This window comes from Onychomys torridus, chromosome 15 (assembly GCF_903995425.1).
Source record: "Onychomys torridus chromosome 15, mOncTor1.1, whole genome shotgun sequence".
Lineage (NCBI taxonomy): Eukaryota > Metazoa > Chordata > Mammalia > Rodentia > Cricetidae > Onychomys > Onychomys torridus.
The window spans coordinates 16,372,266-16,390,081 of NC_050457.1; the positions used below are offsets into that span (position 1 = coordinate 16,372,266).

Below are 17,816 nucleotides of genomic sequence, written 5' to 3' on the forward strand. Positions count from 1 at the left end.
AAACCACCCACACACAAACTAACAAAACAAGAAAAACGCAAACCCACTTATAGTTGTGTGGGAATCAACAATAATTTTCAATTCCAAAGGCTCAAAGGGAGATGGATAGAGAATGTCCCCTATGGCTCCTGTTCCCACGGGTCAGACAAGCAAAGGCAACCCACTCTCATGTGCACACTCAGAGATGGTCTGTGCACAGCCAAGCAGATACACAGTCCTTCTCTTTGGTCTTCTCGTTCAGTTGGCTGCACACATTTAGGTGTATAGACTCTTCTACAGCTTAAGAAACAGGGTGACATTTTATTTTGGTGTTCTCTCTATATCTCTTCATGGATATCCACAGTATTCTTTTTTTTTTTTTTTTAGTGGCTACAGAGCTACTAGAGATAAGGCCGCACAGGATGTGCCTCGATTGACTCAATTGATTTTCTACCTGAGGTTGTCAGGCTTCTAACAGCTTTGATATGGCTGACAATGGTCCCTCAAATAATTTCGGTACCTCTGTCCCTCTGGGTGAACTAGTTTAGCTCAAGGCATACTGGGTTCAAATATTTATTTATCAATATAATGCATATAAGTGTGCTCCTGAGAGGATATATGTGTACCATGTATGTGCAGGTGCCCTTATAGGCCAGAAGAGGGTGTCGGATCCCCTGGAACTGTAGTTACAGGGAGTTGTGAGCCACACAGGGGTGCTGAAAATTTAGCTCAGGTCTTCTGAAAGAACAGCAAGTGCTCTTAACTGCTGAGCCATCTTTCCAGTTCCTAAGGTGTTCCTAATTTGGGGTGGTGATCCAAGTGTCCACATGACTGTCCAATTCATCTCCTCTCCCCTGAAATAAAGGCTGAGTGGGCAGGGCGGCTGCAGATTTATCACTTCTGAGCCACAGTCTTGTATCGGAATTAGTTCTTTGGGGTCAATTTCCACCCAAAGAGGGAAACTTTAAGGTACTTTATCTCTATTCACATCCCTTTCTTGGAACAGAGGTGGTCCCCACTGGTGTGGTCATTGCTGGCCCTGTGTACCTTCCCCTCCCATACGCCCCTAGAGCATCCTGCTAGCCAGAAAGCCAACAGTAATCCTCACTACCAGCAGTTCAAGTGGGAAGTAACAATTTTGTTTCAGTTTTAAAAATTACATTTACAATGTTGCATGAAAGGAAGGAAGATTGTGTGTGTGTGTGTGTGTGTGTGTGTGTGTGTGTGTGTGTGTGTGTGTGTTTGGTTAGTAGAGATGGTAACTTTACCTGCTGAGTCATTTCTCTGACCTATCTGCCAACAGTTTTTCTGAAGTGGTTTTCCCCAGCTATTTTCTCCAGTCCTTACGAAGACACTGCAAGGTCAACATTGTCCCTTTTATGCAAGAGTCACATGAGCTCAACCTGGGTCAGCGCCTTGCCCAAGCTCTCTGTTGTTGGGAGCATTAACCTCAAGCCTGTCCCCTTCTGACTTTGACCCCTTGCATTTGGTTAATGTACACTTTTGAGTTCTCCTTGCATATCCAAGGTGCCCCGGAGACAGGGTGGCGATTCACCAAGATAGAGGGAACCCTTCTTAAAAGCTCTCGGGTGTGAGGTGGGGCCTGAGAATCAGCTCTGGGGTTAGGGGTGAGGGAGGTGGTCATGGTCGTGGGGGCGGGTGGGAGGAAAGGACAGGAAGAGGAAGAGAAAGAGAGGAGACAGCATGTAGAAAGCCTGGGAGCCACTAAAGCAGGGGCAGAAAAGCAGACCTGGGACCAGAGCCGACAGGAGAGAGCTGGAGTCAGCAGCGTGGAACAAATCTCTGGGAAATTTCCTGGCTTCTCAATAGCAGGTGTTTTCCAGCCAGTAACATCCCCGGCACCCCTACCTGTCCCTCTCCTCTGCTCTCCCTGTACAGCCTGAGTCACTCCCCCCCACCCAGAAGCCCCTCCCCAGAGCCCCGTCCCACTCGAGGGCTTCCGCAGCGCAAGACCTGGAAAGTTCAGCTGTGGGTCCGGTCCTTCGCTCATTTTAATGAGGAAAAAATTTCCTCTAGGAACAAATACATTTTTAATGAGCCATTTTCTGGCAGATTAAATTATTTTAGTAGTCACACCGAGTTTATTAGTCCTTTACCATCTGTCATTGTGCCTTATTACAAATTCAAAAACATATTAAGAGCCCCATCACCCACCATCCCGGAGGAGCCATCAATTTGTTCACAGAAAATGAGAATTTAAGCACAGATATATACTTGCTTTTCAATGACTTTTAAAAAAGGAATATGTATGTAATAACATGCCCAACCATCAGGACTGGGGGAAAGCTTAGCTCTTTTTCTCTCTCTGACACATCACATTCTCTAGACCTTGCTCTAGAATACTGGTACTGCTGTGGAAGGCTGACTTTATTGCACTTAAAAAACTTGTTTTTCAATCTTATTTTCTAATTTGAAAAGTGAGAAAATGACTGAGGAAAAGTTTCCAGCCAAAAAGATAAAGAAGTGTAAATTTGAGGAATGTGATGGGATTTTTTTTTTTTTTTTTTTTTTTTAAACAGGGTCTCACTGTGTGGCTGTGGCTGGCCTGGAACTAACTATGACTCAGAGTGTGTGTAGACCAGGCTGGCCTTAAACTCACAGAGATCGGCCTGCTTCTCCCCTCAAGTGCTGGCATTACAGGGGTGCCACCACACTGCCCCTGTCCCTGGAGGGGAAATTTTTATGCTGTTCAGAGGGGCTCACCATGGTCACGGGGGCCACAGACCGAAGCTTTCCTACTGTGAGCCTGGAGCCCCAGAGCAGAGAAAGAAGTGAGCTAGCTATACTCAAGGCAGCTGAGATTCTAGCACCTGAGCTCCCTGAGGACTCTGGTCCTGGCTTTGGGATTGGTTGATGGGAAGAGGTTTCTTTACAGAGGGCTCAGGTAAGAGCAGGAAACCAGAGCTGGGAATGGATAGATACTGACCATTCACTGAGCTGTGCCTAAGCAGGGTTGAGAGGGCCACAGAGAAGGTACCACCCACCCGTGGGTGACAGATTTCCCAGTTTCTATCTCTACACTCGCACCCAGCCCCAGCGTATGAGGTCACATTAACACTGGACATCTCAAGGGTGAGGACAGTTATGAATGACAATGGCTACGCCATAAAGTATAAACAGGGACAGAGCAGGAGGGGAGGGAGGGAGGCTCTCCCACCTCTCAACTGTTGGCATTTTAGGCAAACTTTCCACAGAAGGCCATAGGGAGTTGGTGTCCCATAGGGGTTCCACCATCTAGGTACCCAAGTGGCTGATTGTTCCTCAGCCAAGAGGTAGAGAAAGGGAGAGATCAAGGTTGGATGGGTCTCAGACTGTTGCTCAGAAACCTCACTGAGCCAGTTATATTATATTCTGTGCTGGTCAGAGCTACAACGTTTAAGTTTTGGCACACTTGGACACTGAAGCGAGCAGAAACTGGGAAGGGTTGTGCTTAAAAAGGAAGAGGAGAAAAACGGTCCAGCGAACCAAGAGCTTACCACACAGGTCACATCCCCCTGCCTCTCTTCAATGCACTGAGCGTTCACGCTGCAGGGGTTCAGCTCTGGGTTCCTGCAGTTTCTTTCGGTCTTACACCCCCGGGTCTGGTCACCAGTGTACCCCGGTTTGCAAGGCCCGCAGCGATACGATCCCTACAAGGGGCAAAGATGAGATGGTAAGCCGGAGGCGGGCAAAGACTATCTGTCTCCACTCGGTGGTTCGAGGACTGAGCCTAACGACCCAAAGTTCTCTGCGCACAGGCATGACTCATAAACTCCTGTGCATGCTGGCGAACCCGCCACCAGATGGGAAGCTGCAACCGGACACACAGCCATTTGAGAGCCAGGACTGATGGTAGAGAAGGCAGGATGGTATCCAGCAGTGCTCTGACTTACCAGGGGGAAAGGCTGAAGGTTGCAGGGAGGTCCTGGGAGGCAGAATGACAAGTTTACTCTGGGGACAGGGAAGTGGCCTGCCTAAAAAGTTAGGTGAAATGTAACAGTTCCCTTGGTTTTTATTCACACAGAGACATAGTAATGGCCTGCCTTGAGAGGTTCTGATGAGGTAGGTTACCTGGGAAGGAGCAAATAAGCTCCTCAGAGCACTTCACAGGCTAGGGAGGACTTCTAATTTTTTTAAAGTTAAAATATCAATATAGAGTCTTCAGATTTTTTAAAAAATATTCATTGATAGCTGGGCAGTGGTAGTGCACGCCTGTAATCCCAGCACTCGGGAGGTATAGCCAGGTGGATCTCTGTGAGTTCGAGGCCAGCCTGGTCTACCAAGTGAGATCCAGGAAAGGTGCAAAACTACACAGAGAAACCCTGTCTCAAAAAACCAAATGTATATATAATATATATACATATATATATATATATATTCATTGATTTATTTCACGTGTATGAATATTTTGCCTGCATGTTTACATGTACACCACATGTGTGCCTGGTTCTTCTAGAGGCCAGAAGAGGGTGTCATGGCCTCTGGAACTGGAGCTGCAGATTGTTAGCCTCCATGTGGATGCTGGGAACTGAACCCTGGTCCTCTGTAGGAGCAGCAAGTGCTCATAAACTCCTGAGCCATTTTTCAGCCCCTCAGAGTGTTTTTGCTCATTAGACGTTTTCAGTTTTATTGAGATTCAACTAGCAAATAAAATGTACACACACACACACACACACACACACACACACACACACACACACACATATATATATATGGGGGTTGGGGGGAATGTAGGGTGGGTACAGGTGCCATGAAGTGTGTGTGGAAATCAAGGACAACTTGTGGGAGTCAATTTTCTCCTTTCACCAAGTAGGTCCCAGGAATTGAACAGGGGATGTTAGGCTTGGCAAACCATCTCACTGGCCTAGAAGTTGTGCATACTTAAACTATTCAGTCAGATGATACCTACATTGTGAAATAATCACCACAGTTAATTTATACAGCACAGCTATCACCTCATTGGAATGACCTTTCTTTGCTTTGGTTTTAGGTAAAGTATCACTTTATAGTCTAGGCTTGTCTGGAACTCACTAGGTATCACAGACACGTCTTGAACTTAGGGTGAACTTGCTGCCTCAGCCCCCTGAGTGCTGGTGTTGCAGATGTGACCCTCCCGCTTTTGTTTTGAATGTTTATTTTACACATCTAACACCCCACTTGTTAAGTATGGGTCCCCACACTTGCGCGACAGTACCTCAGAGTGTTTCATCCACAAAGCTTAACTGACTGGCTGATTTACAGCTGGATGCTTTTAGTCACTGTGGACATCTTGACTGGCAATCCCAGTGCTCTTTGCCAGGGGGTTTTAGAATAATCTGTTAGTTCCTTGGACATGCTTCCAACTCCTTCCTTTTCATGGCCTCTGCTCTTTTTCTCTTGCCTACTCCTTCATCTTGGGGTGCTCTGGAGTTCAATCCACTGTCTGCTTTTCCTCTCTCTGGTGGCTTCTGTAATTACCTTTATACCAAGGTTTCCCAAATCTATTTCTGCAGACAAGCTTTGTCCTTGAAAAAGGCTAAACATCGTACGTACCATTATGTTCCCAAGTGGTCACAGCAGAATGGTGAATGCCTCAGGCTCCTGGAGACTAAGGAGATGCGTGGCCTCTACCTAACTATGCAACATCCCTGTGCCACAGCTTTGGATCCACAAACTGGGCGTCACATGCTCAATAGGGATCTTCTGAGAATTAAAGGATATGATGATCTTTATAAAGGGCTTTTATTTGCAAAGAAATGAGATGGGAGTTAAACAGCTTTCCCAGAGAATGATGGTGAGTTGGAAACAAGTCTTTTTGTAGAAGTTGTGGTGACTGAGAAGAATCAGGCCTTCATTCATTGTTATTCTACTCTGTTCCATCTTTACACACTGAATAGGAACTTCCAGAAATAAAGCCTCTGCCAGAGTGTTTAAATTACAGACTTGCTAAGCGCTAAGCATTTAAATGTCATGCAAATGGCTTTTTGAAAAGGTTTCTTTAAGATAAATAAATAAATAAATAAAAACTACTGTTTGATGATCCTGTAGTCACCAATAAAATACTGAACCATTAACAGAACTTAGTAGGCTCTTCAGTTGGGGATGATGTTGAGTTTCCCCATCAATTTCACTGGATTTGGAATCCTCTAAGAGACCCGGCTCTTGGTGGATAGTGTGAGGTGTTTCCAGAAAGGTTTAACTGAGGAAGGAAGCTTCAGTCTGAGCCTCGGGGTACCATCCAGTAACACAGTAAGAGGAGAGAGCTCCTTGAGGACCAGCATTCCTCCATCTTTGCTGACTGCCTGTGGGCCCATAGTGACCAGCTGCCCCATGCTACAGAAGAGCCTTTATCTCTGCCATCCTTTCCCTGATACAGTGGACTAGGAGCCCAAAGGAGCATTTCCTTCCTTAACTGTGTTTCGACTCGTAACTTTTTTTAAAGTGATGAGAACAGGACAAATTTAGATGGCAAGATAACCATCAAATAACAGAAAAAAATGACAGAGGGTAAGAAACTTGGCTTTTTAATATAAAAATGAATTATAAAGTAACTACCATACTAAACATGCTTCCAGCACAGACTTTTGCCCTCACTCTGCCAATCACATGTTATACACGCATATGGTCTGCGTGTTTGGAGTTATGATCTACACACACACACACACCTGCTTCTGAACCTGGCTCTGCTTCGATAGAAAAGCTGTGAGAAATACTTACCAAAGTGTTGATGCAGATAGAATTCAGAACACACGCTCCATTTCGACACTCATCGACATCAGTGCACACCTGGGCATAAAAGTTCAAAGACATCTCAGACCCGCTGCTTAAACAGAGAGGCAAGTGGATTTTCCTGTCTTGCCATGTTTAGGTGAAGGCACACGGAATTTCAGGTAGAGTGTCGAGGGAGGAGCATTTTAGCTCTCTAGGCATTTGTGCACTTCATCTAATTGCAGATGTTAACTGTCCTCACGAAGTTTAAAGCCGTTCAGGGAAGACGACGTGCGTAACTTATCTACTCCATAACCTTACATCAGGAAAACCCTTCCCTTCCCGCTCCATACCTAACATACTTCTGAGGATTCCTGTTTTTCTTCAGTTCTGGAAAGTTCTCGGCATCTCTCCAGTTGTGCTATTTCTAGTCCTTCTTTGGATCTACCGTCAGATGAAGCATGAGCGTTCTCACAAGAGTTTCGCTTGCTCGTTTTGTGAGTCTTTGCCAAATCCCGAGATGTGTTCCCAGGATCACCTCTCGGCTAATAAACTGCAAGTCAGCAGTGTCTAATCTGTTCCACCTGCTGACTGAGTTTAAAAAAAAAAAAAACCTCTTTTTTACTGTATATTAATTATGCATAATAATGTGTTTCATTGTGACATTTTCATACATGTGTCCTCTACTGAGCTGTTAAGTTCAGTGGTTATACTTTTAATTGGTAATATTCTTTTCACTTTCCTAAAAAAAATTTTTATTGAGCTTTTTGTTTATATTTTTTAAACGTTTTTGATGTAAATAGAATTACATCACTTCCCCTCCCTTTCCTCCCTCCACCCTCTAAGGGTCCCTCCCTTTGATCCTTTCCCACTCAAGTTGATAGCCTCTCTTTCTTTGATTACACTTGTTACAAGCATATATGTATGTATATGCATAGGTATACATAAATAACTCCTGCGTCTACGGCTCAGAGAAATTTGAGGAGAGAGCATGGAAACACGGCAAGAGGCGGGATACTAGGAAGTCTTCTGTGGAAACAGTTTCTCCTAGAAACGGCTGCATAAACAAGATCAGCAGCAACAGCAACGGCGATGGTTATATTAACATGTGAGGGAGGAAGCTCAGTGGGGTCCTACCCCTAGACAAAGAACTACAGGCCACTGCTGACCACTGGGAGAAGAATTCTCCCAGGCATGAGCCCCATGACTGATTGTCCAGTGCAGAGTGGTCAGCCTTGAAAGCATGTATACACACATTGATGATAGTTTTATTTGGATACCTTTTACACTTGTCTATTTTTCCCTAACAGCACCTTTCTCTTTAAGCACAGCACCGACCCTTTCTATGCATCTTATGTTTATCCTGTTTTCCTCATCACAGTGTCTTCATAGCAGCCCTGATTTTGCCTGTCAGCAAAATTCCACTGGTCCTGATGTTGGGCACTTGTGTGTCTTTGACTGGCCACACTCTGTGATGTTCCTGCTTCAGGAAGGTTTTATGCTCATAGCTATGTTTTCTACGAATAGCTGTTTTACTGGCTTCCCAGACTTGGAGTTCTTCTAACTGTAACAGTGTAAACTTGGTGCTGGACTGCGTGGTTGTCAATTTTCTCCATTGTCAACCATGTCCCAAAGCTGATCTCAAATGCTCTTGCTCATTTGAGCTTCTGATTCGTTCCCACCTCTGTGTCTTGGAGAGGGACGTTCTCGAGGGATCCTAGCTTCACACTGGGTAAATACAGACAGACTAGGTCTCCTAAAGCCCATGGCTGCTGCACTCGCCACACATTGATCCCTCGCTCCTCACGTCCATGAGCTGTTGGGGCACTGATATCCCTCTACAGCCCTGGAATCACTACCTTCTTTGATTTCTACTGAACCTGGCAATTCATTAAAATTTATCATAAAATTTTATCAAAGTGACTCCTTCATACACACACACACACACACACACACACACACACACACACACTCACTCACAGTTAGGGTTAGGGATTTATATATATATTCATATTCATATATGTACTGGGAAGTGTCCCTTACTAGTTTATATCAAGCATGTTATATGGCATTTTGTCCACTCTCCTTAGTCTGAGAGATTTTGTTCTTAGAAGAGAAGCAAAGCTCAGGTCATTATCCTCTTGGCTCCTTGTCGTTCCCGTGTCCAGTTTGCTTTCTTTTTCTAGCCTGAAAAATGGTGCCCTCCAGAATCCTTTGATAAGCAGCAAGAAAATAATGACCCCCTTGCTCTTCTTCAAAGCTAATCATTTCCCTAAGGTAGTAAAATGTATTTATAGACCAACCACTTTTAAGGGCTGAAAACATCAAAAAGTATTTCACAGTCAGTCAGTTAAATAATGACCAGATATAGTAGAACATTTGGAGATAAATGGAGACTGTCCTGCCGTACTGAGGTGCTTTCTGGCAATTTATAGCTTATATAAGAAAGAGGGTAGGCTTCCTCGGGGGATTCTCTCCACTCTTCAAACCCTCTCGTCTTAAAACGGCTTCTGATTGGCAATAACAGCTCCGTGAGTGATCTAATTTCCCGGAGCTTTTATTTACCTCTCCGATTCTCAATTTATTCCGCAGGACAAGATGTCCAAAGGCTATCAACAAAGTAAGTTTGGAATCACACTGCACATCTGCGATTCCACATTTACTGCTTTCCTGCAATGCTCTATTATCTCAACTTTAACAGCCTTGCCTTTCTAGGCTTTAGGGACATAGGCCCTCAGAAATGAGTCAAGAATCTTCCCTGTTGGCTCACCGTATACCGCCAGGCCCTGGCTGCTCAAGGTGGTAAAGGGTTATGCTGAGACACTTGGGGATTGTCTGAAATGAAAAATGAGTAACACCACCATTTCTTCTCACCTGCTTGTTTGTCTTAGCAAAGTTGACTCCAACACCCTGCACCATGGGCCCCGTGAAGCCTACTGGGCAGGCATCACATCTGTAGCCTGGAGCCAAGTTCACACAGCGCACACCTGGATAGCAGGGATGGTATTTGCACTGGGAAAAGAAAATGTTCACTCTTTAGTTCCATGAGGAAAATAGCTTGGGACTTTCCATAGTCCATTTGCGTATGATAATTTGTTCCTTTATGTTCTGGGGGCCAAAAAAAAAATGACAAAAGGAAATTAAAAATTTCAATTTCATAGTGACGTGTTGAATCCCTGATTCATTCAGCTTGGGTTGCCCTGTTCACTATGTTACAGACAATGCTCTGTCAGCATCAACATAGCCTTTAACCAGTCTGCCTCTGGGTGTGACAAGCGCCCCCCCCCCACATTCCAACAATTCTCTTTGAAAGGCCTGTGTCTCTGTGCCCATTGCCAGGGGGCTTTCAAATGACTCCTAGAGCACCTGGGACCCTTTCATGGACAGACCTTGGGGAAACTGAGGCAGGGCAGGAGTCTCTATAGCTGGACAGCATCCTTCAGTGAGAGCCTGCTTCTCTGCCCTGTCCAATCCAGGACTATTCTAAGGCCACCTAAAAGATGCAGCCTACAAGATGGGTACTGATATCTATTTTTTTTTAAAGTTAACTAATGTAAAAAACATGAGCATTTCCTGTCTGTTCAAAAAGGAGGAGAATTCCAGCTCACAGATGAAAACCAGATACAGTTCTGTAGAACATGTGCAGTATCAATTCTCCGGCTCAGGGATTCTTAGAGACCAGTCTAACTGCATACTGCTTGGGGAGGTAGACAGCTAAGCCCACATTAGCCTGCAGGGCCCACATGAGAGGTTTCTCCCCTCACTGCCTCTGTTCAGCCTTCTTCTTTCTGGTGCAGGGAAAGGTACATTTGGGGGCAGCTTGGCTACCAACTATGGACATGGTTATTTGACCAGACCTGGGGCTGGATGATGGTCCTGTTAGCTTCCGCTTAAAGCTCTGCCTGTACCACCTGCATGCTCCCATTGACTTCATTGGTGGGTGCTTGGGCTACGTGCAAGCCTCCCCAACAGAGCTGCTTGGTCTGAGACTCCCTCTGCTCTTTTATTTTAAAAAACTCAAAGAAAGCTGGAACTTCTGGACCAAGGACCCCTCTACCGAGCCTTACTCCCCACATGAGCACATTTCTCCTATAGATTGCTTCAGAGAAATGATCAACACAGATGTTGGAGCGGGAAGAAGAAAGTACAGCAACTTTCATGGTGGCCAAGTGAAAGAGCTAGGAACACAGAGAAAAGTAACAACCATGGCCACGGTTGTGCTACACCTTCCTGCTGCCACTCACTGGCCTCAGGGACTCCAAAAATCCACAGGAAGCAGTTCTTTGGAGCTCGAGGACAACTCAGGGGGCCCCTAGTCCACAGCATGGCCTCTTGTTCCAGAGGGGCAAGGAAGAGACCTGGAGAGCCCTATCCTGTTACTGAGCGTTACCTCATCCACATCAGAACAGGTGATTCCATTCCCTGTGTAACCATCCGGGCAGGGGCCACACTGGAAGCCATCCCTGGTATCTGTGCATCGGACGCCTCGGAAGCAAGGGCTGGAGTCACACCGGCGTGGCGGGCGAGTTGGGGGTGCTGGAGGAGCTATGGGCACTAGTGTGTTTGGGGTTGGGGACTGAAAGCTGAGAGGCCCTGGAAAGCAAGACCAATTCCATCCATAGGTTTATTAACTCATTCGGAATATGTAGGATAAAAAGATGAAATTTGGCTTCCTCATGAACTACCCTCCCTCCCCAGCCCCGCCCCCGCCCCCACATCAATTCTTGTGCAGAATGACCAGAAGCTGCAGTCCTGTGACCTCACTTCAGATCCTCAGTGAGTCTGCCCTGCCCCACCCAGAACGAGCTGGTCACCACAAAAGCACTTACCACAAGCCTGGCATTCAGCTATCGTGTTTCGCAAAAACGATGTTTCCTTGACCTTTAGAAACAGAAGGAAAAGATTGCAAAGGAATAGTTGATATAAACCAAAATGAAAGCATCCTTGTATGACCGTCCAAGAAAGGTTGCCACAGCACTCCAGGAGCCTGTGATGGCTCCCCCACTGCCTTGGCCATGGAGGCTCATGGCAAACGTGCCCCCCTTTTCTCCTCGGGCTGGTGGGCTGTGTGGAGCTATGGGAGGTGTAGCTCAGGGCTAAGACCCTCCCTGCCTGTGTGGGCCTGCCCCTCCACCCGTCAGCAGAGAAGGTTCCGTCATAATGCTCAGGCTTGACTAGCGATGGGCTCTGTTCCTCACCTGCTGCCTCAGAAGATCCTTCACCTCTCCAAGGAGTTGGTTTAACTGTGTCATTTGACCCAAGAACTGTCGATTGAAGTCTCCTGTAGGAACAGCCAAAGGTAAGGAACACTCAGCCGGTGTCACTGGTTCTGCAGGACTAGGGATCAAGGGCCTGGTACATGCTCTGCAAGCGCTCTACCACTAAGTTACATCTCTAGTCCATGGGCTTTCTGAGACAGGGACTTACTGTACAGCCCAAGCTGGTGTCAAACTGGCAATCCTCCTGCCTCAGCCTCCTGAGTGCTGGGAATACAGGCATGCACCTCCCTTCCGGTTGATGACAGTCATTTATTTCTTAGAGATTCAGAATGAGATGGCTCCCTAGACAATCACTATGATGAGATTATTAAACACCCAACGGCATCTGAATTCAGCTTAGGGTAATTTATCTAATTTGTCTAACAAAATAATGTGACGAATGCTGCTAGTTAGTTAGTCCAAATTTATAAAAATAAAAGGCAGTGAAAAGATCCCTTGGTCTGGGCTTTGTCCAAGAGCCTGATTTGTATAGATGTATTATTCTCTGGGGCTGCTGTGCTGCCAACAAATATCTAGGTTAGGGGACCTAGCCTCTTTGGGGGCCTCGACATGTGTCTGTGTTGCTGAGCATGTGCTCACTGCCCAAGAGCTCACACCTGTGCTTGTGGTAGCCAGCGGCTCACTCTGCTGCAGGAAACAGTCTTGTAGGCTGGCCACCTGGAACAGCGAGCCCCGCACCACCAGCTTCAGCTCTTCCAAGAAGTCCTAGGAGGAAAAAAAATAATCAAACAACGGCATGCATACCGGAGATCACCGCCCCTGTTCAAAAGCCAATGTGCTTGCAGAAATACACTTTTCATAACAGAGCAGCCCCATGTGCGTTTTTTGCCCAGGCGCTTATGTAATCTCTGTAGGTTCACATTTGTCCTTGAGCCTGTGTGCCCCACCTTTTGGACTGAAGCAAATGTGAAAGTAGCTAGTTGCCTAGGCAAACCCTGGCATCTGAACTGGTGTTTTCCATCACAGTAAACATGCTACTCTGTGGCAGGAACCTCTCAAGGACTGCCTGGATTTTGCTTATGGAGTTTAGATCACAATAAAATAACAATTCAGTTTGAAGCAGTGTTGCTCTTAGTGGGCCTTGGCTCCAGGTTGCTACAACAAGCTTCTGATTTTCTTGGGCCACAGGAATGAGTAATGTTGTAATCTGTGATCATCAGGTACTTGTCACTGTTTTAATCTGTGATCATCAGGTACTTGTCACTGTGTTATAATCTGTGATCATCAGGTACTTGTCACTGTTTTAATCTGTGATCATCAGGTACTTGTCACTGTGTTATAATCTGTGATCATCAGGTACTTGTCACTGTTGTAATCTGTGATCATCAGGTACTTGTCACTGTGTTGTCACATCTTTTGTCAGTCTCTCCTTGATGGTCACAAAGTCAGTCTCCTAACTCTTTCATCTTGTGCTCATCGATATGATGACAGAAATCCATGTTAGCTGCTAATGTGACATGGTCATCGTTATTTTGGAAATTAAGCATCTGCAGAGGAATTCTGGCTTTACATTTTGTCAAGATTTATTCAACCCAGTAGCAAGTTTTGTGTTGGATGTCAGACTGTGTGGTCGAGGGAGGCAGGATTTCAGGTAGTTCTGATTTCTATGGTTCCTAAACGTCTACAACAAGTCAGTTTTCTGACTAACTGATAGTATGCGGCCATGAAGACCGGGGTTCTAAGGTCCCTGGGATGGTCTAAGAAGGCCGAACTTTTGAGAAAGTTCAGAGTATAGTTTGTGGTGACCTGTGGTGCTGAGCCCTGACTTTAGAGTCTGATTTGAGTATAGATATCAATTTCTAAAATGCTCAGTGGTAGAACTTCTGACTGTCATTCACTGTTGGGTGACTTGGGGGCCTCAGAAATGAAGTCAATCATATCTTTCAAGCCATTAGTTGCCATCTCTATATGAATTAAATAAAATCTCTTTGTAACTTTCTAAAAATCAAAACAAAACCCAAATGCCCCCTAGATTTCAACTTTCTTGGAATTTCTGGTTAACAATGCTTCCCAGTACACACTGACAAAGGTTCTAAGGTCAGTTTTAGCATTTCTGTATCACCATCTAAAATGACACCGCAGTCCTACTGGTGATGGAAACCATCACTTCTCTCCTTGTAAGGTGGGCATAGACAGCCTGTGACTAAAGCACATATAATAAAATAGCCACACAGAAGTGGAGAATGAGCATGAGGCCCAGGAGACCACAGCATTGATGTTGACGCTCCTTTCTCTACCAGATAAAACTCAAGAGCTGTGACCAGACATAAATGTCCCAAAGGACAAAAACTAGCCCTAGTTCTTCATAAGAATCAAAGCATCTGTAAACAAAACGAAAAAGAAACGTGTCGGTTTCGATAGCAGGTTCCAGTGACAGGACCATGAAAAACTTCCACCAACATGGCATAAAGAGAAGACAGAGTTGATGGGAATTTTTTGAGACTTCATTGAAACAGAGCTGTCCTTAAGCTCATCTTTGATAGCAAATGGTTTGCCGATATCTGTGGGGAAAAATGTTTCTTGTGCTTGGCAGTTCTCAACCATTGTTTGTTGTTTGCATTAAAATTATAAATACATGATCCTACTAGACAAAGATAATTTACTGAATTTTAGCTACTCCTTTAAAACTTTACAGTTGTTTGAAAAGCCAGCTCCGAAGAATCTATTTATTTAACTAGAAACAGAAGTTCTCAGTTTTGATTTCCTATAAAATATGAATTAAAAAAAAAATATTGATGCCTAGGCACCAGAGCTTCAGATTCTGATTTAATTTGTCTTGGGTGGTGGTGGGGTAGCTAACAAATGTTTTGTAATTCCCCAAGCGACTCTAATACACAGCATTGGAGCGACAGCAATGGGCGAATACATTGTCTTTTACCATAGGCCTTTGTACCTGGGGCCACGGAAGCCCATTTTCCATCTTGGAGAATTGTTTGTGGGTTCCTACCTGTGGCTTCCTCTGGAATGTCCTTAGTTCAATGGACTCCGGGTTCTGGGGAAGGCCAGAAAAGGCTCTGGGGAGGTTGTGCATGGAATCCACCTGGGCACAGTCCAGGTAGAGTTCTATAGAGCCAGCCCCACTCTGCAAATTGCTCAGTCTCAGGAGAATCCTGTGGCGCCTCCCATCAGCCAGCTGCAAGTTGTTGAAAACCACCAAATGGATCTTCCCATCATCCTTCAGGTAACGGAGGATGGCTGGAGCCAAAGATGGAGCAAAGACATAATGAGAGGAAGGAAGGTGGTGGTTCTGGGCTAAGTGAACTTCTGGTCACAGGGCTGGGTCACTGGAAATAACATGGACTTATCAACTTTTGTGTGGCAGGTACTCTCCTTGGCATGCTACAGTACTATTAGGTGACCTACCTTCTCCTGGGGATGTTTTGTGAAGATAGAAAAACAGAATGCTAGCACATCCAAAAACAAACACAACTCTAATGAATAGACAGAGCCTTCCCCCATCCAAAAGTCAGATAAAACTTGTGAACATTCCTAAAGGCATGCATTCATTAACTCACCAAGCACAAGTACCCCCGAGCCCGTCAGGACAGTGAGTGCTGTTCTCAGTTGCTTTAATTTTGTAGGGCAACACTATGAAACTAGCATAAGCACTGGGGCAGCAAGTGAATCTTAGACAAGGGGAGGAGCTCGCTCAGGTCATTGAAAGCTGCAGGACTGAAATCAGAGCCCCAGTGCCGTGCGCTCCAGGGCACAGCTGGGCCCTTGTCAGCATATTTCACATCATGTTTTAGATGGAGCGTTGTCCCTCATCAATCCATCCTCACAGTCTAGAAAATAGAGACTCACGACCATGACCTTATTTTCTGTTCCCTCAGGTGCAAAGCTCTCTGTCTTATTATATACACACTGACTAAGGACTCAGGGAATTAAAATTTTCTGGCTTTCAGCTCTGCTGTTTGACGCCATTGTTGTCCTGAATGTATTAGGACCTGAGCTAAAATCTGGTCCCGAAAGCCAACCGTTTGTGAGTGGAAGTCGTTGGCTCAGGTTTATTAGAAAGACCAATGATTTGTTTCCAAGGGCTTGATGAGCCTGCCAAGATACTTTCAGGCACACACACACACACACACACACACACACACACACACACACACACACACACACACACACACACACACACACACACACACACACACATACAAATGCAATACATTTATATTAAAAATTGGAAGCTGAAAGCTAGCACACATATTTAAGCCTCTGTTGCTGTTGATATGTGTGATTTGTGGAAAGTGACTCAAAACGTCTTTCCTCAAGTGCCTCCTCGGCAGCCTGGAAATGCCAACGTAGAGCTGCCACAGAGGCCAGCTAGCCAACGGACTATTATGTCACAGTGTTGCCAAAGAAAATGATATATTTTAAGGCTTTGCCCACATTACACTTTCTAGGTCCAATGTCTTGCCTCCTCCCAACTCCGCCAGCTTTGCTTTTCTGTTTGACAGCTGTGTGGGGAGAGGGACGGAACTGGCATCCTGTTCTGTGACATACAGACGGTGGGGAGCGCAGGGGTCTAACAGAGCTTTCTTTTGTCTGTGTGGTCACCACTATGTGCTTCCTGTAGGAGAAGAACTTGTAAGATCTGGACTTCCATGGTAGCTCAAAGCTAACTTCCCTGAAATATTGATAATACTTAATAAAAACAATAAACATGGCACGAAAAGAAGATGACGGCTGTGAAATACATGAGGAGACATTCTTCATCCCTTCTCTCCACCTTCTCTCTCTTTCCTCCTGAGTTTGGGGATTAGTGGTGTTGAGTCATCCCCCCCCCCCCCCGAGAAAAGAATGAAGATTGATTGCTAATCTTGGCTGCAACAGAATCTTTACCTCTTTATTTACTAGTAACTCTACCCCAGGTTTAAAATATTGGCTGCATGGCTGGGAGCTGGAGCTCTATACAGTAACTAAGAGAGGAAGAAATCGAGAGCAAACGTAAGCACCGCTTCAGTTTTTTAAAACTCCAGTTACTTCACTGCTTAGAACAGTTTGCAACTACCTGGCGTTTTACAAGCCAATAAAAATACCATCTGTCTATTAAACTTGAATTAGGTCATACACACTTTTAGCCAACACACCATCATTCTAGTTAGAGTCACTGCTTCTCCTGGTATTAACGGGTTAAGAAGACAGTCATTCATTTAAGACACAGAGTTAAAACCAATACTCTTGATTTTCCTCCCCAAACTCAGATTTCTGTGGATTTCAAAGGGAACATCATTTGGGAACAATGCCACTTTTAACAGACCCCTGCGGAGCACATGGGTCATGATTTATTTTCACCACTGAGTAGCTGAGATGGGTTTTATAAACAGTACCCCATGTGGGGTAGATGCTGTGAATATGAACTTTCAAAGAACGATTAAATGACTTCATTTAAAACTTTCCACATAAAAGCTAGCAGAGTGGCACTTCCCAGTCCTGGCCCACAGCAAACCCTGCCTGTGTGCTCAGACCCTCCTGAACAAGCTCTGTACTCCAAGCCTTGTGGTTTTTGTGCCTACGCAACAAAGTCTCCCAAATGACACATTCCTCCAAGTGCCCAGGACTTGTGATGAAGTGGGAGAGGAGGCTCTGTGTGTGTGTGTGTGTGTGTGTGTGTGTGTGTGTGTGTGTGTGCTGAAACTTTCACAGTGTCTGTTAGAAAAATTATCGAGTGCCTTGACATTGACCATTCTTCATTCTGATCCAATAATTTTTGTTTCTTACGGCTTTCACTTTTCATTTTTCTCTTTTATGGCGAATTCCTTACTTCACCGCCTCCATACTTTTATTTCATATCTTCTGAGCCCTCAGCCCACCCCAGAAGGCAATCAGATGCGTGCTGAGAAAGCCATCAGTCACAGACACCCTCAA

The 17,816-nt window shown here is 45.2% G+C and overlaps 1 protein-coding gene across 1 annotated transcript in view; it reads right to left on the minus strand.

The window, feature by feature from the left end:
- The window catches only part of Thbs4 (thrombospondin 4), a 52,609-nt gene that overhangs the window by 21,036 nt on the left and 13,757 nt on the right, over window positions 1–17,816 (minus strand). The window contains exons 3-10 of the mRNA XM_036207481.1: window positions 14,893–15,140; window positions 12,542–12,650; window positions 11,865–11,947; window positions 11,496–11,547; window positions 11,057–11,259; window positions 9,541–9,678; window positions 6,676–6,744; window positions 3,477–3,629 (exon numbers count right to left, since the gene is read on the minus strand). Coding sequence (XP_036063374.1) covers window positions 3,477–3,629; window positions 6,676–6,744; window positions 9,541–9,678; window positions 11,057–11,259; window positions 11,496–11,547; window positions 11,865–11,947; window positions 12,542–12,650; window positions 14,893–15,140 — 1,055 coding nt within the window. The remainder of the gene's footprint in view (window positions 1–3,476; window positions 3,630–6,675; window positions 6,745–9,540; window positions 9,679–11,056; window positions 11,260–11,495; window positions 11,548–11,864; window positions 11,948–12,541; window positions 12,651–14,892; window positions 15,141–17,816) is intronic.